Source organism: Eschrichtius robustus, chromosome 11, assembly GCF_028021215.1.
Source record: "Eschrichtius robustus isolate mEscRob2 chromosome 11, mEscRob2.pri, whole genome shotgun sequence".
Taxonomy (NCBI): domain Eukaryota; kingdom Metazoa; phylum Chordata; class Mammalia; order Artiodactyla; family Eschrichtiidae; genus Eschrichtius; species Eschrichtius robustus.
Genome location: NC_090834.1, coordinates 105880441 through 105905329, shown reverse-complemented (window position 1 = coordinate 105905329; position 24889 = coordinate 105880441). Strand labels below are relative to the sequence as shown.

Sequence of the window (24889 nt, the reverse complement as noted above, 5' to 3'; positions counted from 1 at the left end):
TGGAGGGAACAGGTGCTGTTCTTGGCCCTCTGTGAGCCTTAGGTAGTGTTCCCTCTAACCCTTTTGAATGGCTCTTTCTCCAGCCTCAGGTAATTTCCTTATTCACATGGGCTGGTCAGGACTCAGCTGAACACTTGATGGGTACCCTCTGTAGATCCCTGGTGTTCCTTGTCTCTGTAGCTCTCTTCTCAGGTGCTCTGCCTAAGAACTCCTGTTTCCTTGGTCTTCCTGACTCTCAGCTGTATTTCCTGACTCAGAATCTGGTGGCTCTGCCTGGGTTTCCCCTCCCTGTGCCTTGGCCAGTTAGCTGGGTCAACTGTAAAGCTCACCTCATCTGTTTCCTTTCTTTCAAGGATCATTATCCTTTGTTACCCGATGTCCAATGTCTTGAAACTGTTGTTTCATATATTTCGTCTGTTATGTTTGGTTTTAGGTGGGAGGGTAGATCCAGTCTGTTATTCCATTTTGACTGGAAATGGAAGTCGAATCTTCATTTTAGAGATGCTGTAAAATGACCCAGTGAGTTAAGGGCCTGCTGTGGGTAACATAGCGACTCTTAGAGACGGCACCACAACAAGGCCCTATGACCTTCATTTCAGTTCTTGTTTTCTGTATCATGTTCTGTTTCTACATTTCTGGTAATGTGTGGTAGGCATTTTTTTAAAAAATTTTTATTGCAGTATAGTTGCTTTACAATGTTGTGTTAGTTTCTGCTGTATAGTAAAGTGAATCAGTTATACATACATATGTCCACTCTTTTTTAGATTTCCTTTGCATTTAGGTCACCACAGATAGAGTTTCCTGTGCTAAACAGTAGGTTCTTATTAGTTATCTGTTTTATACATAGTAGTGTACATACATCAATCCCAATCTCCCAATTCGTCCCACCCCCCGGTAGATGCTTTCTTAATTTGTTTTTAGGAATAAATAATTATTGTTGACTATGTGATCCCTTTGTACAGAACTGGTGGGCCTCATTTTAATTTTGGGGGAATGTGGTGTATTAATTCTCCTTAAGAGTTTAGGAAATCTCTACAGTGTTAGTAGTAAGCAGGCTTTGCTTTTAGTTATCTGACATTTATAGTGCCCTCATTTTTTTATCTTGTTGAATTGACTCCTCTATAGAGCTCCATGTTTATTGACATCATTTTGGTTTCCTGCCCTTTAAAAAAATTTAATAGACTTTATTTTTTAGAGTAATTTTAGGTTTATAGGAATATTGATCAGGAAGTGCAGAGTTCCCCCTTCCAGTTTCTCCCTATTATTTACATCTTTTGTCAGTGTGATACATTTGTTATAATTAATGAACCAGTATTGATAGGTTGTCATTAACTAAAGCCCATGGTTTACATTAAGGTTCCCTCTTTGTGTTGCACGTTCTGTGGGTTTTGATAAATGTATAATGATATGTAGCTACGATTACTGTATCAACAGAGGAAGTGCACTGCCCTAAAAATCCTCTGTGCTCCACCTGTTTGTTCCTCCTCCCCTCCCTGAAATCCTGGTAACCACTGATTGTTTTACTGTCCCCATAGTTTCGTCTTTTCCAGAATGTCATATAGTTGGAATCATATAGTATATAGCCTTTTCTGATTGGTTTCTTTCACTTAGCAATGTACATTTTTTTTTTTTAAATTTTATTTATTTATTTTTGGCTGTGTTGGGTCTTCACTTCTGTGCGAGGGCTTTCTCTAGTTGTGGCAGGTGGGGGCCACTCTTCATCGCGGTGCGAGGGCCTCTCACTATCGCGGCCTCTCTTGTTGCGGAGCACAGGCTCCAGACGCGCAGGCTCAGTAATTGTGGCTCACGGGCCCAGTTGCTCCGCGGCATGTGGGATCTTCCCAGACCAGGGCTCGAACCCGTGTCCCCTGCATTGGCAGGCAGAATCTTAACCACTGCGCCACCAGGGAAGCCCAGCAATGTACATATTTTTATGGTTCCTCACATCTGTTTGTATTGATAGCTCATTTCTTATTCTTGAATAGTATTCCACTATATGGATGACCACAGTTTATCCACTCACCTACTGAATGACATCTTGTTTGCTTCCAAGTTTTGGTAATTATGAGTAGAGCTGCTGTAAATATTCATGGGCAGGTTATTGTGTGGACATAAGTTTCAACTCATTTGGGTAAATACCAAGAAGTGCAACTGTTGGATTGTATGGTAAGATTATGCTTAGTTTTGTAAGAAACTGCCAAACTGTCTTCCAAACTAGTTGTGCCATTTTGCATGCTCTCCAGCAATGAGTGAGAGGTCCTGATGTTTCATATTCTCGTTAGCATTTGGTATTGTCAATTTTCTGGTGTGTAGGAATACCTTGTTGTGTTTCTAATGTGTTTTAAAAAAAATTACATTCAGACATCTAGCAGGATCAGGAGTGCTTTAAAAAAAATCAGTATTCCTACACCAGAAACTAACACAACATTGTAAATTAACTATACTTCAATTTAAAAAAATTAATATTGGATAAATGGTATACTGATAAGCAGTTCTTTAGAAGTTAGCCAAATAAAAGTTTAGCAAGATTGTCTTATTTTATACTTGGTGAGGTTTTAGCTTAGAGCTTGTCTAATTAGAAAGCCACCTACAAGTGGAATTACTGGGTCTGAGAATGCCCATTTCCTCTTTTTCTAGCTATTGCCAAATTGTTCTTGAAGGTAGTTATGGTATTTTACTATTCCACTACATGATATGAGAATACTATTTCCCTGAAATATGCAGCACTTTAAGTATACTTATGACTCCCACTCCTCAAAGAGCTTCTCTTTAGTATGTCTTCTTTTTCCCTCTGTTTGGCCTCATTTTTCTCATTAGCAGATGCCATGATGTTCTCTTTTTCATTGAGGTATAATTCACATACTATAAAATTCAACCTTTAAAATATATAATTCAGCAGTGTTTAGTACACTCACAAGGCTGTGCAGGTATCACCATCTAATTCCAGAACATTTTCATCACCCCCAGAAGAAACTCAGTCACTCCCCATTTCCCTCTTCTCCCAGCCCATGGCCACTATCGATCTACTTTCCTCCTCCATGTTGGCTGTTTCATACAGATGGAGTCACATAACATATGGGTCGTTTGTGTAGCCTCTCGTACCCAGCCCAGTGCCCTGAAGGCCCATCCATGATGTAACACTAGTAATGACTAATGTTGAGAATCTTTTCACATAACCATTTGTATATTTTCTTGGGAAAAATGTCTGTTCAAATCAAATCCATTTTTTAATTGGGTTGTCTTTTTGTTGTTGAATTCTTTACACATTCTGGATACTAGACCGTCATCGGGTATGTGATTTGCAATTATTTGAAGTCCAGTTTGTGTATTTTTTTTTGGTTTATTGTGCTTTAGGTGTCATATATTAGAAACCATTGCCTAATCTGAGGTCATGAAGATTTACACCTATGCTTTCTTCTATGAGTTTTGTGGGTTTTGCGCTAATATTTCGGTCTTGATCTGTTTTAGTTAATTTTTGTATATGATGTGAGGTAGGGATCCAAAACCATTCTTTCTTTCACATGTGGAAATCCACTTGTTCCAGCCATGATTAGTCTTTTTTTTTTAAACCTTCAGTTTTATTTTTGTTTTTAATTAATTAATTTATTATTTATTTATTTTTGGCCGTATTGGGTCTTTGTTGCTGCGTGCGGGCTTTCTCTAGTTGCGGTGAGCGGGGGCTACTCTTCATTGCAGTGCGCGGGCTTCTCTTGTTGAGGAGCATGGGCTCTAGGCACGCAGGCTTCAGTAGTTGTGGCTCGCGGGCTCTAGAGCACAGGCTCAGTAGTTGTGGCCCACAGGCTTAGTTGCTCCGCGACATGTGGGATCTTCCCGGACCAGAGCTCAAACCCGTGTCCCCTGCATTGGCAGGCAGATTCTTAACCACTGCGCCACCAGGGAAGTCCCCATGATTAGTCTTGATTGGTCGTTTAGTTTGACAGTATCCTCTTCAGAAAACCGCTAAAGTACGGGTAGATGAAGTCTTTTGTCATTAGGTTTCAGTGTATTCAGGCTAGAAACTTCATTTCATTTGAATTGATCTTTTTTTTCTGAATAGTGCTTTCTTTTGATTGAATTTATATCATATGTATTCAATCACAGTAGTGCGTTGGGTATATGAAAATCCATAAATATATGTTATTAATGGGCCCTGATATATAAACTATATAAAATGATTTATTATCATTTCTAAGAATAAAAATACTTTTCTAAGTAATAAAAATGTCATTTCTAAGAATAAAAATTTTGATTTGTATTTGTTATCATAAATCTTACTTAAAAATGTTTTTGACTATGGCATTTCTCTACTTGTATTCAATAGAGCTTCATAGAAAGCTTCCCTTCTGGCCTTTGCAATAATTTCGGTATTGGTAAAGAACTAGGCACTTGCTGATGAATTTACTTATTTTTCTGAACATGTTAAACCCTGTCCTCTTTTGGAACCAGTTATGCATGAGTTTGAAAAGTTTTATTTTTAAATTATATGATTGAAAATTATAGCAAGTTGTATAAGGATTATAAGGTACTATATCTTATTTAACATTTTGCATACATCTGACTTTTAAGGTGGGAATGTTCATTAAGTCTTCATGAAACCAAATTACATAGAGTGAATGATAGCCTAGTTTCTCCTGCTTTCATTTGGCATCTGTGGTGTGGTCTCTCTTTCATAAAGATTGAAATAAATGTTCATTTTATTTTATCAAACAACCAGAAAACTCTAGAAATTTGAGAGAAGAATGCAGCCTTGCAGGTAAATGCCAAAAATATCCCACACCATATGTTTTATTTATTTATTTTTTGATTATGCCTAAGTTTAAACTAAGTCAATTAGTTAATTGACTTAGCCAATCCAAATGACTGGCTTCGAAAGTGAGCTAATTGACTTCAACATTTGGCTGTTTTGATTGTTAGGGTGATTTTCCCCTCTTTTCATATTGCTTTGTATACCTCTATTTTGTATCATATCACCGGGTGAGAGCAGATAATCTTCTCCAGCAAAGTTCTCTGTTCAAAAATACAAGGCAGCTGAATACTTACATTTATTGAAAAAAATTCACGTATTAAGTGGACCTGCGCAGTTCAAACCCCTGTTGTTCAAGGGTCAACTGTAATTGTACCTTTCTGATAGAACCTACGAGCAGGTGCTTAAGCCTCATTTAAATATTACCTGTACTTTTCAATTTCTCCTTGCATGTCTCCCCTTCTCACTTTTACATATTTTGTTTGTGTTTCCTTTTTTTCATAGGTTGCAGTTGTTCTGATGGATACCCAGGGGGCATTTGACAGCCAGTCCACTGTGAAAGATTGTGCTACCATCTTTGCTCTAAGTACCATGACTAGTTCTGTTCAGGTAAGGCCATTTGACTAGGAAAAAAGTTTGTAGAAGAAATAAGATGAAGAGAATACATCTAGTTTCAGTTATTGTTCTGTTATCAGCATTCCTATGGTGATATGTAAATGTTCTTTTTAGACTACAGATATAAGTTAAGTTCTTACAAGCTTAAGAAGGAGCCTAAACTATTTTTCCATTTTGGTCATAAATATATGTAGTATATTCCAAGAAAAGTCTGAAAAGTGAAAATCGAAATTATATCATTTACATCATAGATGTAATGTAGATTTGGTAAAAATTGAAGAAAACTATATTTTAAAGTGTAAAGGAAAGATTATGTGATTTCAACATTATATGCATAGTTTTCCAAAAGACAGATGTTATTACTGTTTAAACAGACCTCATATTCTTATATGCAGATCTTTAATTGTACAAAGCTTCTGTTCAGTCCTTTAGGCTTATTTGGGAGTCATTTGAAGTAAGCTAGAGTAGAATAAATCTGAACTTTTGTTTTCTAGATTTATAATTTGTCCCAGAACATTCAGGAAGATGATCTTCAACAGCTACAGGTATATATTTCTCATAAAAATGTTAATATATCATTTAAAAGTTTTAAGACTAAGGTAAGTTTTACAACTGAGTAGTTTCAGCCAAAGATTGAAACTTGGAGGAAGGCTTGGGGTTCATGGTAATCCTGCACTCTGTATCTGTGGCTGGAGTGGTCAGGGAAGGCCTTAGTGAGTTGAGCTGGGAACCAGAAGAAAGTGGGTGGGTCAGTCCTGCAGATGTGTTGGGGGGAGGGGTGTGGGGAGTGGTGCAGGGGAGGGGACAGCAGGAAGAAAGACCCTGAGGTGGAGTGTGCTTGGCGGGGTCCAGGAACAGCAAGGAGGCCAGTGGGTGGGGTTGGAGGGTGAGACAGGAGAAGGCCAAGTGATGAAGTCAGAGAGGCATTCAGCTTCCAGTGATGCCCTGCCTTTGTAAGGACTTGGGCTTTTCCTCTGGGTGAGATGGGAACCATGTTTTGATCAGAGGAGTGATATTATTTGACATATTATGAAAGGATCACCCTGGCTGTTGTGTTTAGAATAGATTTTTAGAGGCACAAGTGCGCATTCAGTGAGACTGGTTATGGAGCTATTGCAATAATTCAGGCGAGGTTAAATAAATTCATATTTATAAAATACATAGGATCATGTGCCTGGAAAACAGTATGTGCTTAATAACTGCTAGCCATTATTTATACCTATCACTGCTACTGTTATTAGTCATTGTCTCCTCTTCTCCATAGTAGCAGTTCTTTTTTTTGGGCTGCTTTGGGTCTTCGTTGCTGCGCACGGGCTTTCTCTAGTTGTGGCGAGTGGGGGCTACTCTTCGTTGCAGTGCGCGGGCTTCTCATTGCGGTGGCTTCTCTTGTTGCAGAGCACGGGCTCTAGGCGTGCGGGCTTCAGTAGTTGTGGCACACAGGCTCAGTAGTTGTGGCGCACGGGCTCAGTTGCTCCACGGCATGTGGGATCTTCCCAGACCAGGGATTGAACCCGTGTCCCCTGCGTTGGCAGGCAGATTCTTAACCACTCTGCCACCAGGGAAGTCCCAATAGTAGCAGTTCTTCTACATTTTTCTTGTAAAATCCTCTTCATTGAGTATTCCAGAGTTGGATGCAATTTGGCATGCTTCTCTAATTCTACTCCTCCCACCGGCATTCAAGAAACATATCAATACCAGAGTGGGGGTGTCTTTTATTATAGAAATTACCTTGAATTAGTTCTAATTTCTATTTCTTTTAAAAAAAAAAGGAAATAATTCCTAAATTTTGGCTCTTAATGTTACTATTAGCAGTTACCTGTACTTCATAATTGGTGGTTCTATACCAATGCCATCGTTCAGTGGTTGAGAGCTGTTGTTCCATAGTACATATCCTTCAAAACTTGAGTTTGACACCTTTTCACCTGAAACTTATTCCTTTCTAAGCTCCTTTTTTTGGAGTGCCTAATTTGTGTGAGGCAGTGGACCAAGTGCTGTAGATACCATAGTATGTGAGGTAGACATGATTCTTTATGGATTTTGTAGTCCAGTCAGTGAGAGGGTACCTAAATGACTAGGCATGGGTGATGTATTGGGACTACCGTCACAGAGTACCACGACCTGGGTGGCTTAAAACAGTAGAACTGTATCATCTCACAGTTGTGGAAGCTAGAAGTCGAAAATGAAGTGGTTGACAGGGCCACAGTCTCTGCGAGCCTGTGGGGAGAATCCTTTCTTGCCTCTTCCTGGCTTCTAGTGGTTTTTTGGCAATCTTTGGCATTCCTTGGCTTGCAGCTGTAACACTTCAGTTTCTGCCTCTGTCTTCATGTGGCTGTCTTCCCCCTGTGTCTGTGTCTTCCCGTTGCATTCTGTTCCCTGTGTTTCTGTTATGTCTTCTTAAAAGGACACTAGTCATATTGGATTAAGTCTTACCCTAATGACCTTATCTTAACTTGAATAATCTGAGAAGACCCTTCATCCAATAAGGTCACATTTCACAGGTACCAGGGATTAGGACTTCAACCTATTTTTTTGGGGGGGTGGGCACAACTCCATAACAGGTGATAAGGATTATGATGCAGTTACGTAATTCTCCTTTGATACTATTCTCAAGAGCTCCACCATCCTCTGGTTCCTCAAACCCAAGATGTGTTTAAACATGTCTTTCCCATAATCATTTCAAAACTAAACATTCCTGATTCTGTTAATTATGTCCTACTGTAGGGGAGGAAAAAATCTTTACTCATCGTAGGTTCTTGGCTGAAGCAGGGATTGAATGGAAGTGCCTGCTTTGATGAAGAGGACTGGGACAGGTGTCAAAGTGCTTGATGAATGATAGGGAATGACCACATGGTTTGCAGATGGATGGCAATAAAGAATGGGGAAAGAGGTTATTCTACAGAATGGCGCAAATCCTAAAGGAGTAGGGCTTTTTACCAGAAGATGGAGGATGATGGTTGAGAAGTGATAAAGGGGAGCAGGGAAGTCACCAACCCCACCTTTTGATCTGGAGACACATAGGATGTGAGAGAATAACAGCTGCTACTTCAGATATTTATGGGGAAAATTGTGCCCTCAGGTTTTGTTAAAGCAGGGAGGTAGAAGAAATTCTCAGAGAAGGAGCTGGAAATTTAGGAGAGTGTTCATTGTGGCTCTGAAGTTGCAGGAGAAACAGTGGAATTGTCTGAGGGTGGGGGAGGGGGGACCGGAGAATTAAGTGGCTGGTCGTGCCAGTGCCTTCGACTGTGAAGCCGGAGGGGGGATGTGACTAGGGTTAGGGCACTGGTCAGTGAGAACAGGGATGGTGGGTCGGATGGATTTTACGCCTATGGAGGGTGACCATTGGGCCTAATGGCCAGAGGCCTTGTCTCATTGGACAAGGCTGATTGATGGTAGATCTAGAAGTTGAATAAATATAAATTTTATGAAAGAGACAATAGTTTTCTTGTGTACCTGGAAATTCACAAGAATCAACTGGTGAACTATTTAGAACTAAAAAAAAAAATTCGGTACCAATCACAAAGTACAAATACAAAAATCTGTAGGCTTTCCTATCTACCAACATTAACCAGTTTAAAAATGTAATTGAAAACATTTGCTGTAGCAAAATGTTAACAACTTGGAATAAATTTAAGGAGACCTGTATGAAGCACTTCAGTGTTGTATGAGGCATATAAAAGATTTAACCACATGCAGGAATACACCTTGTTTCTTCTGTAAATATCTATATTTCATATGTATCTTCTATATGTGGAGCTAACACGTTTATTGCTTACTCTGTACCAGACACTGCTGTGTATTTTATAAATGTTACCTCATATGAGACTGAGTATTATAAAGTTGTTACTTCTTTCCCATTAAACAGAATCATAAAGGTATTCTTTTGGGAACTTGACAGAATTGTTCTGAGATTCATTTGGAAAGTTAAATTGTAAAACCGCCAAGAATATTACAAGGGGTGGGGGAAATAAGAGAAAACTGACTTAGGACATCTTATAAGGCTATAATTACTGCAACAGGGCACTGGTTCAGGGAAAAATAGATTAATGTGATATATACTTATGATACAGTACATTTTCATATATTTCATTCTACTTAAGAATATATAATACATAAAGGATGGATCAGTCAGTAAATGATGTTAGGATAGTTGCCTATGTATTTAGATACAATAGAAATTAGATGCCTACCTTGTGCTATATACGAAAATAAATTCCAGATGATTAAATATTTTGATGTAAAAAAAAAACCATAAATAACTGGAAAAAATAGGCCAATATGCAATATTGAGGGAGAAATTTTTTTTTTAATACATTTATTTATTTTTTGCTGCATTGGGTCTTCATTGCTGCACGCGGGCTTTCTCTAGTTGCGGTGAGCAGGGGCTGTTCCGTGCGGTGCATGGGCTTCTCCTTGCCGTGGCTTCTCTTGCTGCGGAGCACAGGCTCTAGGCACATGAGCTTCAGTAGTTGTGACTCGCGGGCTCTAGAGCGCAGGCTCAGTAATTGGGGCGCATGAACTTAGTTGCTCCGCGGCATGTGGGATCTTCCTGGACCAGGGCTCGAACCTGTGTCCCCTGCATTGGCAGGCGGATTCTTAACCACTGCTCCACCAGGGAAGCCCTGAGTGAGAAATTTAAAAAAAAATATTTATTTGCTTATTTATTTGGCTGCATCGGGTCTTAATTGTGGCACGTGGGATCTTTTGTTATGGCACACGGGCCCTCTAGTTGTGGTGCGAGGGCTCCAGGGCGCGTGGGCTCTGTGTTTTGTGGCACGTGGGGTCTCTAGTTTAGGCATGTGGGCTTAGTTGCCCCACGGCATGTGGGATCTTAGTTCCCTGACCAGGGATTGAACCCACATTCCCTGCAGTGGAAGGCAGATTCTTAACCACTGGAGCACCAGGGAAGTCCCGAGGGAGAATTTTTTAAGCAAGATGTCAAAGGAAGAAGACAAAAGAAAAAAAGTGGCTAGATTTGATTCCATGTAAATTACAAAAACAGGGTTCTGAACAGGAGTTTGTTACCTATTAAGTGCTGAGGGAGAGAGATGCCCAGGTATCAGAGGTCCCAGCCTGGGGGATTGGGAAAGGTTTCCTGGTGGAGATACTCCCTTCACTCTGTGCCTTCTTCATAGAGCCTAGAATTAAGCTCTCTAAATGGGTAAGATGATATCTATCATTGTAATACTTTTTCTCTTTTTAAAAGTTAATAATGTACAATATTACTTATGAAATTAGAAATATCCTTTCAAAAAATTGGGCACTTTGGATAAGGCTGAAGTCCCCCTCTCCCCCTTCCCAGAGGTAACCACTATGCCGATCAGTTTTGAATATATCCTTTCTATTCTTTTCCTGCGTTTCTGTAAACAGGTATGTATCCCTATAGGAAATATATGACATGTGACAACAAGCCCTTATCCAAACGCTTTGAGGCTACAGGTGTTTTGGAGTTCAAATTTTTTTGGATTTAAAATTAAAAAATTTTTTTTTAATTTACTTATTTTGCTGCACTGGGTCTTCGTTGTGGCACTTGGGATCTTGGTTGTGGCATGCGGTATCTTTAGTTGCAGCATGTGTGATCTTTAGTTGCAGCATGTGGGATCTTTTAGTTGTGGCAGGTAGGCTCTTAGTTGCGGCATGCAGGATCTGGTTCCCTGACCAGGGATCGAATCCGGCCCCCCTGCACTGGGAGCACGGAGTCTTAACCGCAGGACCACCAGGGAAGTCTCGTTTTTGCATTTTAGATAGATAATATGGTGCATATATTATAGCATGATGTCTAGGATAGGAATGGGCATTTGGTTAATACCTTCTAATTAAACACATTAATATTTCTGCAGTGAAATGTGTCACTAATTATATGAAATAGGATAAATAAAACCTATTTAAAGCCTTACATCAGTTTAAGGCAGACTTTCCTCCAAATGAGTTTGCTGCTTAACTTGGGGTTTTAGAGCTTTTTGGATTTCAGAATTACAGATAGGAAATCATAGTTGTATATAGTTTTATAGTGTGTGTTTGTCTTTTTTTATATATAGTATTTTAATTTACCGGGTACTTTTTTTTTTTTAATAAATTTATTTATTTTATTTATTTATTTTTGGCTGCATTGGGTCTTCGTTGCTGTGTGTGGGCTTGGGCTTTCTCTAGTTGTGGCGAGCGGGGGTTACTCTTCATTGCGGTGCATGGGCTTCTCATTGTAGTGGCTTCTCGTTGCAGAGCACGGGATCTAGGTGCACGGGCTTCGGTAGTTGTGGCGTGTGGGCTCAGTAGTTGTGGCTCACAGGCTCTAGAGTGCAGGCTCAGTAGTTGTGGCACACGGGCTTAGTTGCTCTGCGGCATGTGGGATCTTCCCGGACCGGGGATCGAACCCGTGTCCCCTGCATTGGCAGGCGGATTCTTAACTACTGCGCCGCCAGGGAAACCTGTACTTTTTTAAAAAAACATTTATTTTTAACATGGTGATCTGTATTCATAGTTTAAAAGTCAGTAGTCTTGCAGTGTTCATAATGAGCATCCTTTCTACGTCCCATTCCCTTTCTCCAGAGGCAGCCACTTGTACTCCTTTTGGCTGTGTCTTCTGCTATTTGTGTCTACAGTTTTAAAGAACGTGCTTATATTGTTCCTTCTGGATTTAAAAAACTTAAGTATTATTTCTTATATAAAATTAGGATTTCTCTCTCTTTACAACTCCTACCCTTCACTCAGTCTCCTTCCTCTCATCTTCCCAGTAGTTAACGTTGCAATTTTTGGTTAAAAAAGTATTTGTGGGCTTCCCTGGTGGTGCAGTGGATAAGAATCCGCCTGCCAATGCAGGGGACACGGGTTCAAGCCCTGGTCTGGGAAGATCCCACATGCCATGGAGCAACTAAGCCCGTGCGCCACAGCTACTGAGCCTGTACTCTAAGAGAGCCCACGAGCCACAACTACTGAGCCCACATGCCGCATCACTGAAGCCCCCGTGCTCTAGAGCCTGTGCTCCGCAGCAAGAGAAGCCACCAGAATGAGAAGCCCGCGCACTGCAAAGAAGACCCAACACAGCCAAAAATAATAAATTAATTAAAATAAATAAATTTAAAAAAAAGTATTTGTATTTGCCTTATTATATGGATATATGTATATGTTCTTCATAACTGAGGTGTCTTATATCACTCTTTTCATTAGTTTAGTGTTCTGTGCTTATCAGTAATGTGTCTGCAAAGGAGAGACTCAAAAAATGTCTCAGTCTGATCTTAATACTTTAGGTTCTGTTTTATTTTTCCTTGGGGAGGCATGACTTCTTGGCCTGTGTTTTCTTCCTTTAGTCTGGAGTGCTTCTTTTAGACCTGGGGCATAGCCGTCATCCTAGTAATTTACTTATGTATTTATTTATTTATTACAATTATTTGTTTATTTGTTTGTTTATTTATTTATTTTGGCTGCGCCAGGTCTTAGTTGTGGTACGCAGGATCTTTGTTGCGGCATGTGGACTTCTTAGTTGCGGCATGCAGAACCTTAGTTGCAGCTTGTGGACTTCTTAGTTGCGTAATGTGAACTCTTAGTTGTGGCACGCATGTGGGATCTAGTTCCCCGACCAGGGATTGAACATGGGTCCCCTGCATTGGGAGCATGGAGTCTTACCCACTGGACCACCAGGGAAGTCCCTATTTTCTTTTTTTTAATAAAAAATTATTTTTATTATTTTTGTGTGTGTGTGATAAAAACTTTTAAAACTCTTAGCAACTTTCAAGTATACAGTACAGTATTATTAACTACAGTTGACCCTTGAACAACATGGAGGGTTAATCTGCATATAACTTGGCATATTACCCTTAAGTTTCATCCATGTTGCCACAGATGACAAGGTTTCCTTCTTTTTAAAGACTGAAAAAAATTCCCTTGTGGTATATATAACCCATTATGTATATATATATAATATACATAACATTCTTATCTGTTCTTCCATTGACAGACACTTAGATTGTTAGATTGTTTCTGTATTTTAGCTATTGTGAATAATGCTGCTATGAACATGGGAGTGCTGATATCTCTTTGAAATAATGGTTTTGTTTCCTTTGGATATATACCAAGAAGTTGGATTGCTGGATCATATGGTAGTTCTATTTTTAATTTCTTGAGGAACCTCCATAATGTTTTCTGTAGTGGCTGCACTAATTTACATTCCCACCAAGAGTGGACAAGGGCTCCCTTTTCTCCACATCCTCTCCAACACTTGTCTTTTTGATAATAGCCATTCTGACTGGTGTGAAGTGATAGCTCATTGTGGGTTTGATTTGCATTTCCCTGATGATTAATTATGTTGAGCACCTTTTCATGTGTCTCTTGGCTACATGTATGTCTTCTTTGGGAAAAGGTCTATTCATGTCCTCTGCCTGTTTTTTAATTAGATTTTTTTTTTTTTTGGCTGTTGTGTTGCATAAGTTCTTTATATATTTTGAATATTAACCTCTTATCTGACATATGATTTGGGAATGGGAAATATTTTCTCCCATTTGGTACATTGCCTTTTCATTTTGTTGATGGTTTCTTTTGCTGTGCAGAAGCTGTTTAGTTCGATGTAGTTCACTTGTTTATTTTTGCTTTTGTTGCCTTTGCTTTTGGTGTCAAATCCAAAGATCATTGCCAATACCTATGTCAAGGAGCTTACCACCTATGTTTTCTTCTAGGAGTTTTATGGTCTCAGGTTTTACATTCAAGTCTTTGATCCATTTTGAGTGAATTTTTGTGTATGGTGTAATATAGTAGTCTAGTTACATTCTTTTGCATGTAGCTGTCCAGTTTTCGCAACACCATTTATTGAAGAGACTCTCCTTTCCCCATTGTGTATTCTTGTCCCCCTTTTCCAAAATTAATTGACCATATATATGAGGGTTTATTTCCGGGCTCTCTGTTCTGTTCCATTGATCTGTGTGTCTGTTTTTATATCAGTACCGTACTGTTTTGATTACTATAGTTTTGTAATATAGTTTGAAATCAGGGCCGGGCAATTTCTTTTCAATCCCTTTCTCAGGTGGATCCCATTTAATCTTTTGTTTATTCTGTCCATCATTGTATGCATTCTCCAGTAACTTCCTGAGAAAGGCTGCATAGGAGATAACATTTTTGAGGTCTAATAAGTCTGAGCATGTGTTAATTTTATCCTGGAATTATAGGAAATAATTTTGTTTTAGAATTGAAGGCATCGTTTCATTACTTTCCAGCTTCCAGTGTCTCAGCTGAAGTCCCACATCATCTGATTCCTTTGTATGTGACCTTTTTGTTTCTCTCTGAAGCTTTTAAGATCTTCTGATTCTTGGCATGAATTTTCATGGTTATGTACCTTAGTGTGGGCTTTTTCTTCATTCTTGGTACACTTATGTCCTCAGAAAAATAAGATGTTGCAACTGTTACAACCAAGAAATAACAGGATGCTGGTATAAAGCAACCTTCAGAAAACCAGAGGGCTTCCCTGGTGGCGCAGTGGTTGAGAATCTGCCTGCCAATGCAGGGGACACGGGTACGAGCCCTGGTCTGGGAAGATCCCACATGCCACGGAGCAACTAGGCCCGTGAGCCACAACTACTGAGCCTGCGCGTCTGGAGCCTGTGCTCTGCAACAAGAGAGGCCGTGATAGTGAGAGGCCCACGCACCGCGATGAAGAGTGGCCCCCGCTTGCCGCAACTAGAGAAAGCCCTTGCACAGAAACGAAGACCCAACACAGCCAAAAATATAAATTAATTAATTAATTAATTAAAAAAAAAACAAAAAAAACCAGAAAGAGCTCCTGGAAATTACAACTATGACAGCAAAAATGGAAAATTCAGTACAGGAGGAGTTAGAAGGTAAATTGGAGAAAATTTTCCTAACAGGTTGACTAAAAAGACGGAGAGTAGAAATCAGTAGCAGGGGGGCAGTGGAGCATCGAGAGAAGAGAAGAGGAGAGAGATAGAGGGGGGAGGAGAGAGAAGGGATAGGGGTGGAAAAGAGGAGAGGGAGGGGTGGAGGAGAGGGAAAACGGAGGGCACCGAAAAATAGGAAAATTTGAGGATCAATTCAGGAGAGGTTTAACATGTTGGTAATCGATATTAGTAAAACAGAGCACAGAAAATGGAGGGAAAGAAATTATAAAAGGATTAAGATGATGTTCTAGAATTGAAAGACATGAGTTTTTTGTCTTCCCTGCTATAAGCTTTTCTCAAAGGTGTGGTGGTCCCTGGTCATCTGTATTTAAGAGTGAGCCACTAAAATACCAACTGGGAGCTTTTGGTAAGAGAGTGGGCCTTTTGTACTGGTTTGGATCACCAGTGAGATCATTGGGCAAGATTATTTAGTTATTTTGTTGCAGCCCCTAAATGTCAGTATTTGCAGACTATTATTCTTGGGTTGTCAGTTTCTCCAGAGACATCTTTAAACTCCTGCCTGGGTGGGTAAAGCTTGCTGTGGCTCCAGCAGGGTGAGAGGCCCAAGGAGTCTCACTGTGGCACATGTAGACTTGACTTAAGTACCTGTTTCCAGTAAGGTAGGGGACTTACTCCCATCTTCAGCTGAGTTTGGTTTCAAAGTCTAAATTCTTTTTGGTTCACTTCCCATCTTCTGTGGGGGCAGGAAGGGGATTGAAGCAGGGGGAGGGAGCAGGATCTGGGAGTGTCGGTGATCTCTCCAAAGACTTCCAGCCATTTCCTTAGCTGTCAGCCCAGCTCCCTCACGCCCTCCTTCAGGGTGACTGGTGCTTCTAATTTCTGAGCCTTTCAGGGATTCTGCTGAGAGACTCTGCTTGTTCCTTTCTGGCCCCTGCCTCACAGATTTCTTAGCAGGGCGGAGAAAGCCAAAACCCGAGACAGTTCTCATTTGTTTTCCTTCCAGCGTGTTTGTGACAACTCCTCTTTTTCATATCATTTCTGATCCTCTCTGTCCTGTGAGTTTACAATTTTTTTTTTTTGAGTTTACAATTTTTTTTTTAAAAGATTACCGCTTTATATCTTTTTTTGTTTATTTATTTATTTATTTATTTACTTATGGCTGTGTTGGGTCTTCGTTTCTGTGTGAGGGCTTTCTCTAGTTGTGGCAAGCGGGGGCCACTCTTCATCGCAGTGCGTGGGCCTCTCACTATCGTGGCCTCTCTTGTTGCGGAGCACAGGCTCCAGACGCGCAGGCTCAGTAATTGTGGCTCACGGGCCCAGTTGCTCCGCGGCATGTGGGATCTTCCCAGACCAGGGCCCAAACCCGTGTCCCCTGCATTGGCAGGCAGACTCTCAACCACTGCGCCACCAGGGAAGCCCTGAGTTTACAATTTTTAAACTTCGTTTTGCTTTACTTTTTAGTGAGGCTTCATGAAGAAATAGAGGTAAATGTATGTGTAAACCCTGACTTTAAAGAATTCATTCATTGGGTCATTTGAATGGCATGCATCCTACAGCTCCAGTACATGCTACTGTTGCTGCTGGAGGTCCCGTAGTGCACAGAACAGACAAACGTCCTTGCCCTCACGAAGTTTAAATGCTAGTAGTGAAGACAGACACTAATCAAGATAAATAAAGGTATATTATGTTAGGTAGTGAGACAGGTGAAGGAGAAAAATTTCACAAGGGCATGGGGTAGGAAATATTATGTGGAAAACTGTAATCTTTTTAGGTAGATGGCCATGGGAGGCTTCATTGAGAAGGAGTCGTTGGAGTAAATACCTGAAGAGGTGAGGGAGCTGATTGTGCAGATGTTTGGGGGAAGAACAGTGCAGGCAGAAGGAGGAGTGAAAACAAAGGCCCTAAGGCAGCAGTGTGCCCTGCAGGTTAGAGGAACATCAAGGAGGGCCAGTGTGGCTGGATCACACTGTAGGGACTGGCTTTTATCCTGAATGAGGTCGGAGGGTTTTGAGCAGAGGTATGATGTGGTCTGACTAACCTTGTGTATGACAGAGCCACCGTGGCCGCTGTAGTGAGAAGAGTCTGTGGGGGGCAAGGGCTGACGCGGGAGAAGCTATTGCAATATTGTAAGCCACATGGAAGTTGTGAGTGGTTGGATTTTGGGTTTGCTAATGAATTGGGATAAGAAATGTGAGAGAGAGGAATAGTCAAGATTATTTTAAGGTTCATGACTCCTGCGGGCTTTTGAAACTGTAGAATTTTGGTCTCATATAAGTACTGTTCAGTCTGTTAAATGAATTATTTGCTATAGAATAGCCATAGAAATACTTTATGTAATATTGCCTTACAAACCATAACTCTTTTTTTTAAAGCTCTTCACAGAATATGGTCGTCTGGCGATGGATGAAATTTTCCAAAAACCCTTCCAGGTAGAATATTAACTATAAATTTAAGTCATATCTTTGTTTTAGTTCAGAGATGAGCAAACTACAATCCACAGGCCAGATCTGGCCAGCTGCCTGCTTTCATATGACCTGTGAGTTAGGAATGTTCTTTTTTACATTTTTAAATGGTTGAAAAAAATCGAAAGAGGAATAATATTTCATGACGTGTAAATTATTTGAAATTTAAATGTCAGTGTCCACAGTGAAAAGTTTTATTGGAACACAGCTACACTCATTTGTATTGTCCATGGCTGCTTCTTGCTACAGCAGCCTGAAATATTTACTCTGTGGCCCTTTACAGAAAGTTTGCTGACCCCTGCTTTAGCTAATTGTTTTATGAGGGTAAGAATGCATAGTAACCTCAGTAAGATTAGGGGATCTCTAAGTATTATTGTTTTAGTTTTCTTTTCCTTTCTGATGTTAAAAGTAGATATCATTTTATGAGTAGCTAGTGCCATATGTTTTTCTTGTGCTCCACCACATTCCTCATACTTGTGTTTCGAGCAGAGCCCCGAATTTAACATTTTCTCATCAGTCTCTTCCTAATTATTAACCCATGAGAACAAAAATATCAGATGGGATATTGACCTCACATATGGTTTATACATGTTCTGCTAGTGTTTATAAGGTTTCTAAGACATTACAGAGTTGATAAATCCTTTAGCACATTTTCTTGCCCCCTTTGAAGAAGCTGGCATTATGCAAAGAAGTATTTGAATGGTTATTTTGAAAATACATTTATGCAGTATTATAATACATTCTGCTGTCTTTCTAAATAGACACTGATGTTTCTGGTTCGAGACTGGAGTTTCCCTTATGAATACAACTATGGACTACAGGGAGGAATGTCGTTTTTGGAAAAGCGTCTACAGGTAAATAGAAATATAATCTTCTGAGGAATTACCTAAAGTAGTGATAACTTTCTCATTTGCCTTTAGCTATTGTATTTAAAGCACATCATGGAAAATTACCCTGTGTGTTGAACACTCCGGAATATTAGCACACAATAATATTATTCATGGTAAGATTAGAGAACCCATGTATATAACTCACAGGGATTGGAGAGCAGAGCCCCGTGCAAAAGCCCAAGCTTTGATTGCAATTTCCGTTTCACATTTTACATGTGGGTCCATATGTGCCTTTTGTTTCTGGTGTGGATACAAACAGGCTTCAAAACACAGAAGTCGGGATTCCCTGGTGGCGCAGTGGTTGAGAATCCGCCTGCCAGTGCAGGGGACACAGGTTCGATCCCTGGTCCGGGAAGATCCCGCATGCCACGGAGCAGCTAAGCCCGTGCACCACAACTACTGAGCCTGCGCTTAGAGCCTACGAGCCACAACTAGTGAGCCCACGTGCCACAACTACTGAAGCTCGCACACCTAGAGCCCATGCTCTGCAACAAGAGAAGCCCGGGAACTGCAACGAAGAGTAACCCCCACTCGCAGCAACCAGAGAAAAAGCCTGCGCTCAGCAACGAAGACCCAACGCAGCCAGAAACAATAAATAAATAAAATAAAAATAATAAAATAAATAAATTTATTAAAAAAACAAAAACAAAAAAAACACAGGAGGCCTCTGTCAATCACTGCTAATTGGTTAGACCCTGCTTCATGCCCACAAACCTTCCCTTATTCTTCCTAAGTCTTGTGCAATACTCTTTTTTAAGAAACTCTTTAGTTGCTGTTCTTTGATAGCTCTAGGAGCCAAGCCATGGTTAATCGATTTTATGCATTTATTGCTTCTTAGGGTTCTGAGTTTTCTCACTGGATAACACCTAGGCCACTACGATCCATTAGAATTGGGAAGTTTTTCCTTTGTCATATACTAGTGGTTGCTGGTGAGGAAAATCAAATGGTCTTTTGTAAATTGTCGGCCTTTATTGGCAGGTGAAAGAACATCAACATGAAGAAATTCAGAATGTCCGAAATCACATTCACTCATGTTTCTCCAGTGTCACCTGTTTTCTGCTACCGCATCCAGGGCTCCAGGTCGCCACAAGCCCTGACTTTGATGGCAAAGTGAAAGGTGTGTTTCAAATGATGTTATTTTATACATGTGATTTTATGTTGGGAATTAAATAGTGACCAGAAAATATCAATTGTGAATAGTAAATGCTAAGAGAAATAGTATGTTCTCTTAGAAAGAACAGTATTTAGAATCTAGTTCAGTTTTTGCTCCTGCCTTACTGTGACCATAGTTTCTCCATCTGAAATGGTTGTGGTAATACCCATTAATGATCTTTCTAAGAGAGATGTTATGATTACTGGTTTACAAGAGATAAAAGTGCTAAAAAAGGGAAAACTTATCATTAGCTCATTTTTATGATGTAAAATTAAATTCCCAAAGGTAGCATGATGCACGGCATGCCTATTGTTTTCATCTTATTTGTGATTATAGCAAAACTTGATGCTGGGTCATGAGTTAATATCAGGAAATGCTGACTAGATGGTAGCTTAGAGAAATCAGAGGTGGGACACTTGGGTTCCATTACCTTATTTTTGTTCCTTTTTCACTGAGACCTTGAGTCATTTAATGGCTAGTCCTCAGTTTACACATGTGTTAAACTAAGTGCTTTTGTTTATAAACTTATCTGAGCTTCTTAGGTTCCGAGTAAAGTAGAAATAATAATAGCTGCCGTTTTTAGAGGCCAGCTGTGTTCCCAACTGTCAGTCTCTCCAGGCTGCTATGACAAAATACCATTGACTGGGTAGTTTATAAGCAACAGAAATTCATTTCTCACAGTTCTGGAGGCTGGAAATCCAAGATCCAAGTGCCAGCATGGTTGGGTGAGGGTTCTCTTTCTGGTCTCAAGAGTTCTGATTGTAGGATCTCTTTCATAGGAGCACTAATCCCATTCTTGAGGGCTTCACCTTCGTGACCTAATCACCTCCCAAAGGCCCCACCTACTAATACCATCACCTTTAGGGGTTAGGATTTCAACCATATGAGTTTTAGGGGCACACATTCAGACAATAGCACCGGCACTGTGCTCGTTACTTTTATACTTTATGTTCCCAGTAATTCCATGGAGTTGGTATTTCCTTTATCCTAAAAATGAAGAAGCTGGCTTAGGAAAGTTAAGCAACTTGCTCAAAGTACTCAGCTAGTAAGTAGTGGGGCAGGGATTCACATCCCCGTCCTTCTTGCCTCAAAGCCTTACTGTGCTAAACTAGAAGTTCTGTTACATTGGGGAAGTCATTTAGAGGATATATACTGTTTAGTTAGTAGGAGAACTTGCCTTTTGAAGTGGGAATTTTTCATAGCCTCATATTAAACGTAAAATGCATCTTTTTCAGTTTATTTGGCTCAGTTGATTCAAGAAAGTTAATATGCTTGTCCAACCTAAGATTTACATTCCAGCTGGTCTTAATATTGCAAAAGAAACCGAGTTTGAGAGACTTACCTTTACCTTCTATTTGTCACCTGTGTGATATTTTTATGTGTTTGGCAGCTTTCCTGAGCAGGAAACTTCCACAGCCTATTGGTTGGCAATTCAGAAATCCAAGGTTGGGGCCTGGCTTTGGAGAGAAATCTGCTTAGGCAACACTTTGTGAGTTAGGTAGGAGAGAAAGTTGAGTGTGTAGGTGATGTGTTCTTTTAGGGTTATAACGTTCCATTATTAGACATACTTTTACCAAACCTAAGCTCTGGTTTGTTCATCACTGGTAGGGAAGATGTCCAGTGGAATTCTTTTTTTTTTTTAAGTACTTGATTTTCATTTGAATTAAAAAAAATTCATTCATTCATTCATTCATGCTGCACCAGGTCTTAGTTGCAGCATGCGAACTCTGGTTGTGGCATGCATGTGAGATCTAGTTCCCCAACCAGGGATCAAACCTGGGTCTCCTGCATTGGGAGCGCAGAGTCTTACCCGTTGGGCCACCAGGGAAGGCCCCCAGTGGAATTCTTAACTGAGGATGTTTAGGAGAGGGTGGGTTAGAATGACTCTTCATGCCTTTCCTCTTGTCTTAGGGTGGTCTCAGGTTATCGGACATAAACATGCAGAATGACATTCCTCTGTATTATTAAACATTTAAATATTTCAGAACATTCTTTTTTTTTCTTTTTTTAAAAAATTTATTTATTTGTGGCTGTGTTGGGTCTTCGTTGCTGTGCATGGGCTTTCTCTAGTTGCGGGGAGCGTGGGCTACTCTTTGTTGCGGTGCACGGGCTTCTCATTGTAGTGGCTTCTCTTGTTGCAGAGCACGGGCTCTAGGTGCGCAGGCTTCAGTAGTTGCGGCACGCAGGCTCAGTAGTTGTGGCTCACAGGCTCTAGAGTGCAGGCTCAGTAGTCGTGGCACATGGGTTTACTTGCTCCGCGGCATGTGGGATCTTCCCTGACCAGGGATTGAACTCGTGTCCCCTGCGTTGGCATGCAGATTCTCAACCACTGAGCCACCAGGGAAGCCCCCAGAACATTCTGTTTTAAAATTCATTTTTATCATGGTATTCCAGGAAATAGGAAGAGCTTTTTAAAGTTCTGTAACCCTGACTTTTGAAATTTTGTATTGCAATACAATATGTAATGCATATTGTAATACAATATGCATATTGTATTAGTTTCTTAGGAGTGCTGTAACAAAGTGCCACAAACGGGGTGGCTTAAGAAAAGAAATTCATTCCCTAACAGCTCAGGAGACCAGAATTCCGAAAATAAGGTGTTGGCAGGGTAGATTCCTTCTGGAGGCCCTGAGGGAGAATCGTCCTGTGTTTCTCTTGGTGGTTTCTGGCAATCCTTGGCATTCCTTGGCTTTTAGTTTCAGCATTCTGATTTCTGTCTCTGTGGTCACATGGCCACCTTCTCTCTGTGTTCTCTCTTCTTACAAGGACACTGCTCTTTGAATTTAGGTCCCACCCATCTCCAGTATGATCTCAACTTAACTAATTACATCTGTAAAGACTCTATTTTTAAATAAGGTCCCATTCTGAGATTCCAGTGGACATGCATTTTAGGGGGGGGGGACACTGCTCAACCCCATACACATATTTACAGATATGAAGGGTTTATCACTAAATATTAAGTGTGCTAAGTTTCATATTTTATTTATAAAATAAGGAATGAATTCTATGTAAGCAAACTTTAGTCTCATAATTATGTACTATTTGCTTCCCCAATGCATGATTGAACTATAAAACACATTTATAGGGTTAAAAATTTTCCTTTGCTACATGAAAAGGCAAGTCCCAAAGGAAGAAATACAAATGGTTAAGACATATTCATGAAAATATGTGTTGCATAACAGTAATCAAGAAAGTACAAATGTATTGGTACACAGTCTTTATGTGACAGTATCAACATTTTAAATGTTCACGTCTTTTGATCCACTATTTCACTTTTAGGAGATTACCCTAAGGGACTGTCCATATGTAAGTAGATAAAAATATGTGGACCAGAATAATACTACTGTGGCATTATTATTATAATAGTGAATAATTGGAAACAACCCAAATATGTATTTTTGAGGAATTGGTTAAATTATGGTACATCACACAAAGGAATGAAAAGAAGTCATTTAAAAGATAAGATAGATAAATGGATCTATCTGTATTTACATAGAAAGATATTCATGATATGTTATTAAATGTAAAAAGATTGCAGAGTAGCATATATTGTAAGATCCTAAAAATAAGTACATATAAGGATGTTTTCAAAAGGAAAGATTTGAAAAATAAAAATTTCCTTTTTTATTTCACTTTAAAAGTATGTTAATATTAGTTTGCCCTGGGACTTCCCTGGCGGTACAGTGGTTGAGAATCTGCCTTCCAATGCAGGGGATGCGGGTTTGATCCCTGGTCGGGGAACTAAGATCCCACATGCTGCGGGGCAACTAAGCCCCTGTGCCCCAGCTACTGAGCCTGCGCGCCACAACTAGGGAGCCCATGCGCTGCAGTGAAAGATCCCGTATGCTGCAGCGAAGATCCTGTGTGCTGCAACTAAGACCCGAGCAGCCAAATAAATAAATAAATAGTAAATAAATTAAAAAAAAAAAAAACCTGAGGAAAAAAAATATTAGTTTGCCCTTGTGTGTCTATTTAGGGAACTATAGTCATTAGGAGGATTGTTCATGAAGAATTCTTCTTAGCTCTGCAAACATGTATGTACTTTTTAGCTTTGGAGTTGGGTTTGGAGTTTGGAGTTTGTAATTTTAGGGAATCTTTTAAACAAGATATTGAAGGGTGTTGAGTGAAGAGTAAATTTAGGATGCTACATTGCAAATAGTAGGTGACTTGTGAATATTTGGCAAGTGCTTGATTGAGAACCACATAAACTTCATTGTCGGGGGGGATCTTTAAGTAGAGCTGATACATTTCTCAGAGTTAGAAAAATACCTAGACATTTCAATATATTTTCTCAAGTATATTCTTGTACAATGACTTGGTTGAGGTTCTGCAGCCCCGCCCCATATAACCTGGGCAAGACACCATTAGCCTGAGAATGTTTACGGTTAATCCAGAAGAGGATCTTCATGTAGTTTCTGTAGGACATTTAAATTTATTAAGAACTACATTCTGAAGCTATTTTCTGCAAATGTTCCCCTAAGTACTTTAGGGATTGTTTTAGTGGTTTTATTTTATTTTTTTAAAAAAAGAATAACCATTTATTCAGAGGTGAACACCTGCCAGACAGTTTTGGTATAATCAGTGCTGAGCTGCTGTTCCTACAATAGTTAGCTAGGAGATGAGCTCATTTTTGAGACTCCTTTTCATCCGACACAGGACGACTGTCTTCACCATAAAGAAAAGTGTCTTCCTTTTTACTAGGGCAGAGAGACCTAATACAGTAACTACTGAATTGTTTAGAAATTAAACAGAAGAGATTGTAGGGAGCAGTCTTCTTGGATGCCATGAGATACTGAGATTGTCTCAGTCGTGAGAGAGTTCTTGTCTGTTCTGAGTCTAAAACTCATATTTTGGTACAGCCTTCATAGAAACATTAATAGCTGAGGGTCTATGAAATCTGGATAAAAACATGGATAATACAGTCTGTGGTGTCTAGATCCTGCTGCGTCTTTTGTGAAATAATTGCTGAAGCTCTCATTCTTTCAGTGCGATGAACGTTGAAACCATAAAAAAAAATTTTTTTTCTGAATAGGTAATGCACTCACATGTTTAAAATCCCAGAAAAGATTAAGAAGTAAGTATTTAGTGAAAAGTCTCTCTTCCATTTTTGTAGGCTTCCAGAGTTTCTTCTAGTATATGCAAAGCAAATATAAATATACACGGGATAGCATTTTATGTACCCTATGTGT

The 24889-nt window shown here is 39.9% G+C and overlaps 1 protein-coding gene across 2 annotated transcripts in view; it reads left to right on the top strand.

Moving 5' to 3' along the window:
* Window positions 1-24889, top strand: part of ATL3 (atlastin GTPase 3) — a 61348-nt gene that overhangs the window by 14885 nt on the left and 21574 nt on the right. For both annotated transcript variants that reach the window (XM_068554529.1, XM_068554528.1), the window contains exons 4-8: window positions 5249-5353; window positions 5854-5904; window positions 17568-17624; window positions 18419-18511; window positions 19526-19664. In XM_068554529.1, coding sequence (XP_068410630.1) covers window positions 5249-5353; window positions 5854-5904; window positions 17568-17624; window positions 18419-18511; window positions 19526-19664 — 445 coding nt within the window. The remainder of the gene's footprint in view (window positions 1-5248; window positions 5354-5853; window positions 5905-17567; window positions 17625-18418; window positions 18512-19525; window positions 19665-24889) is intronic.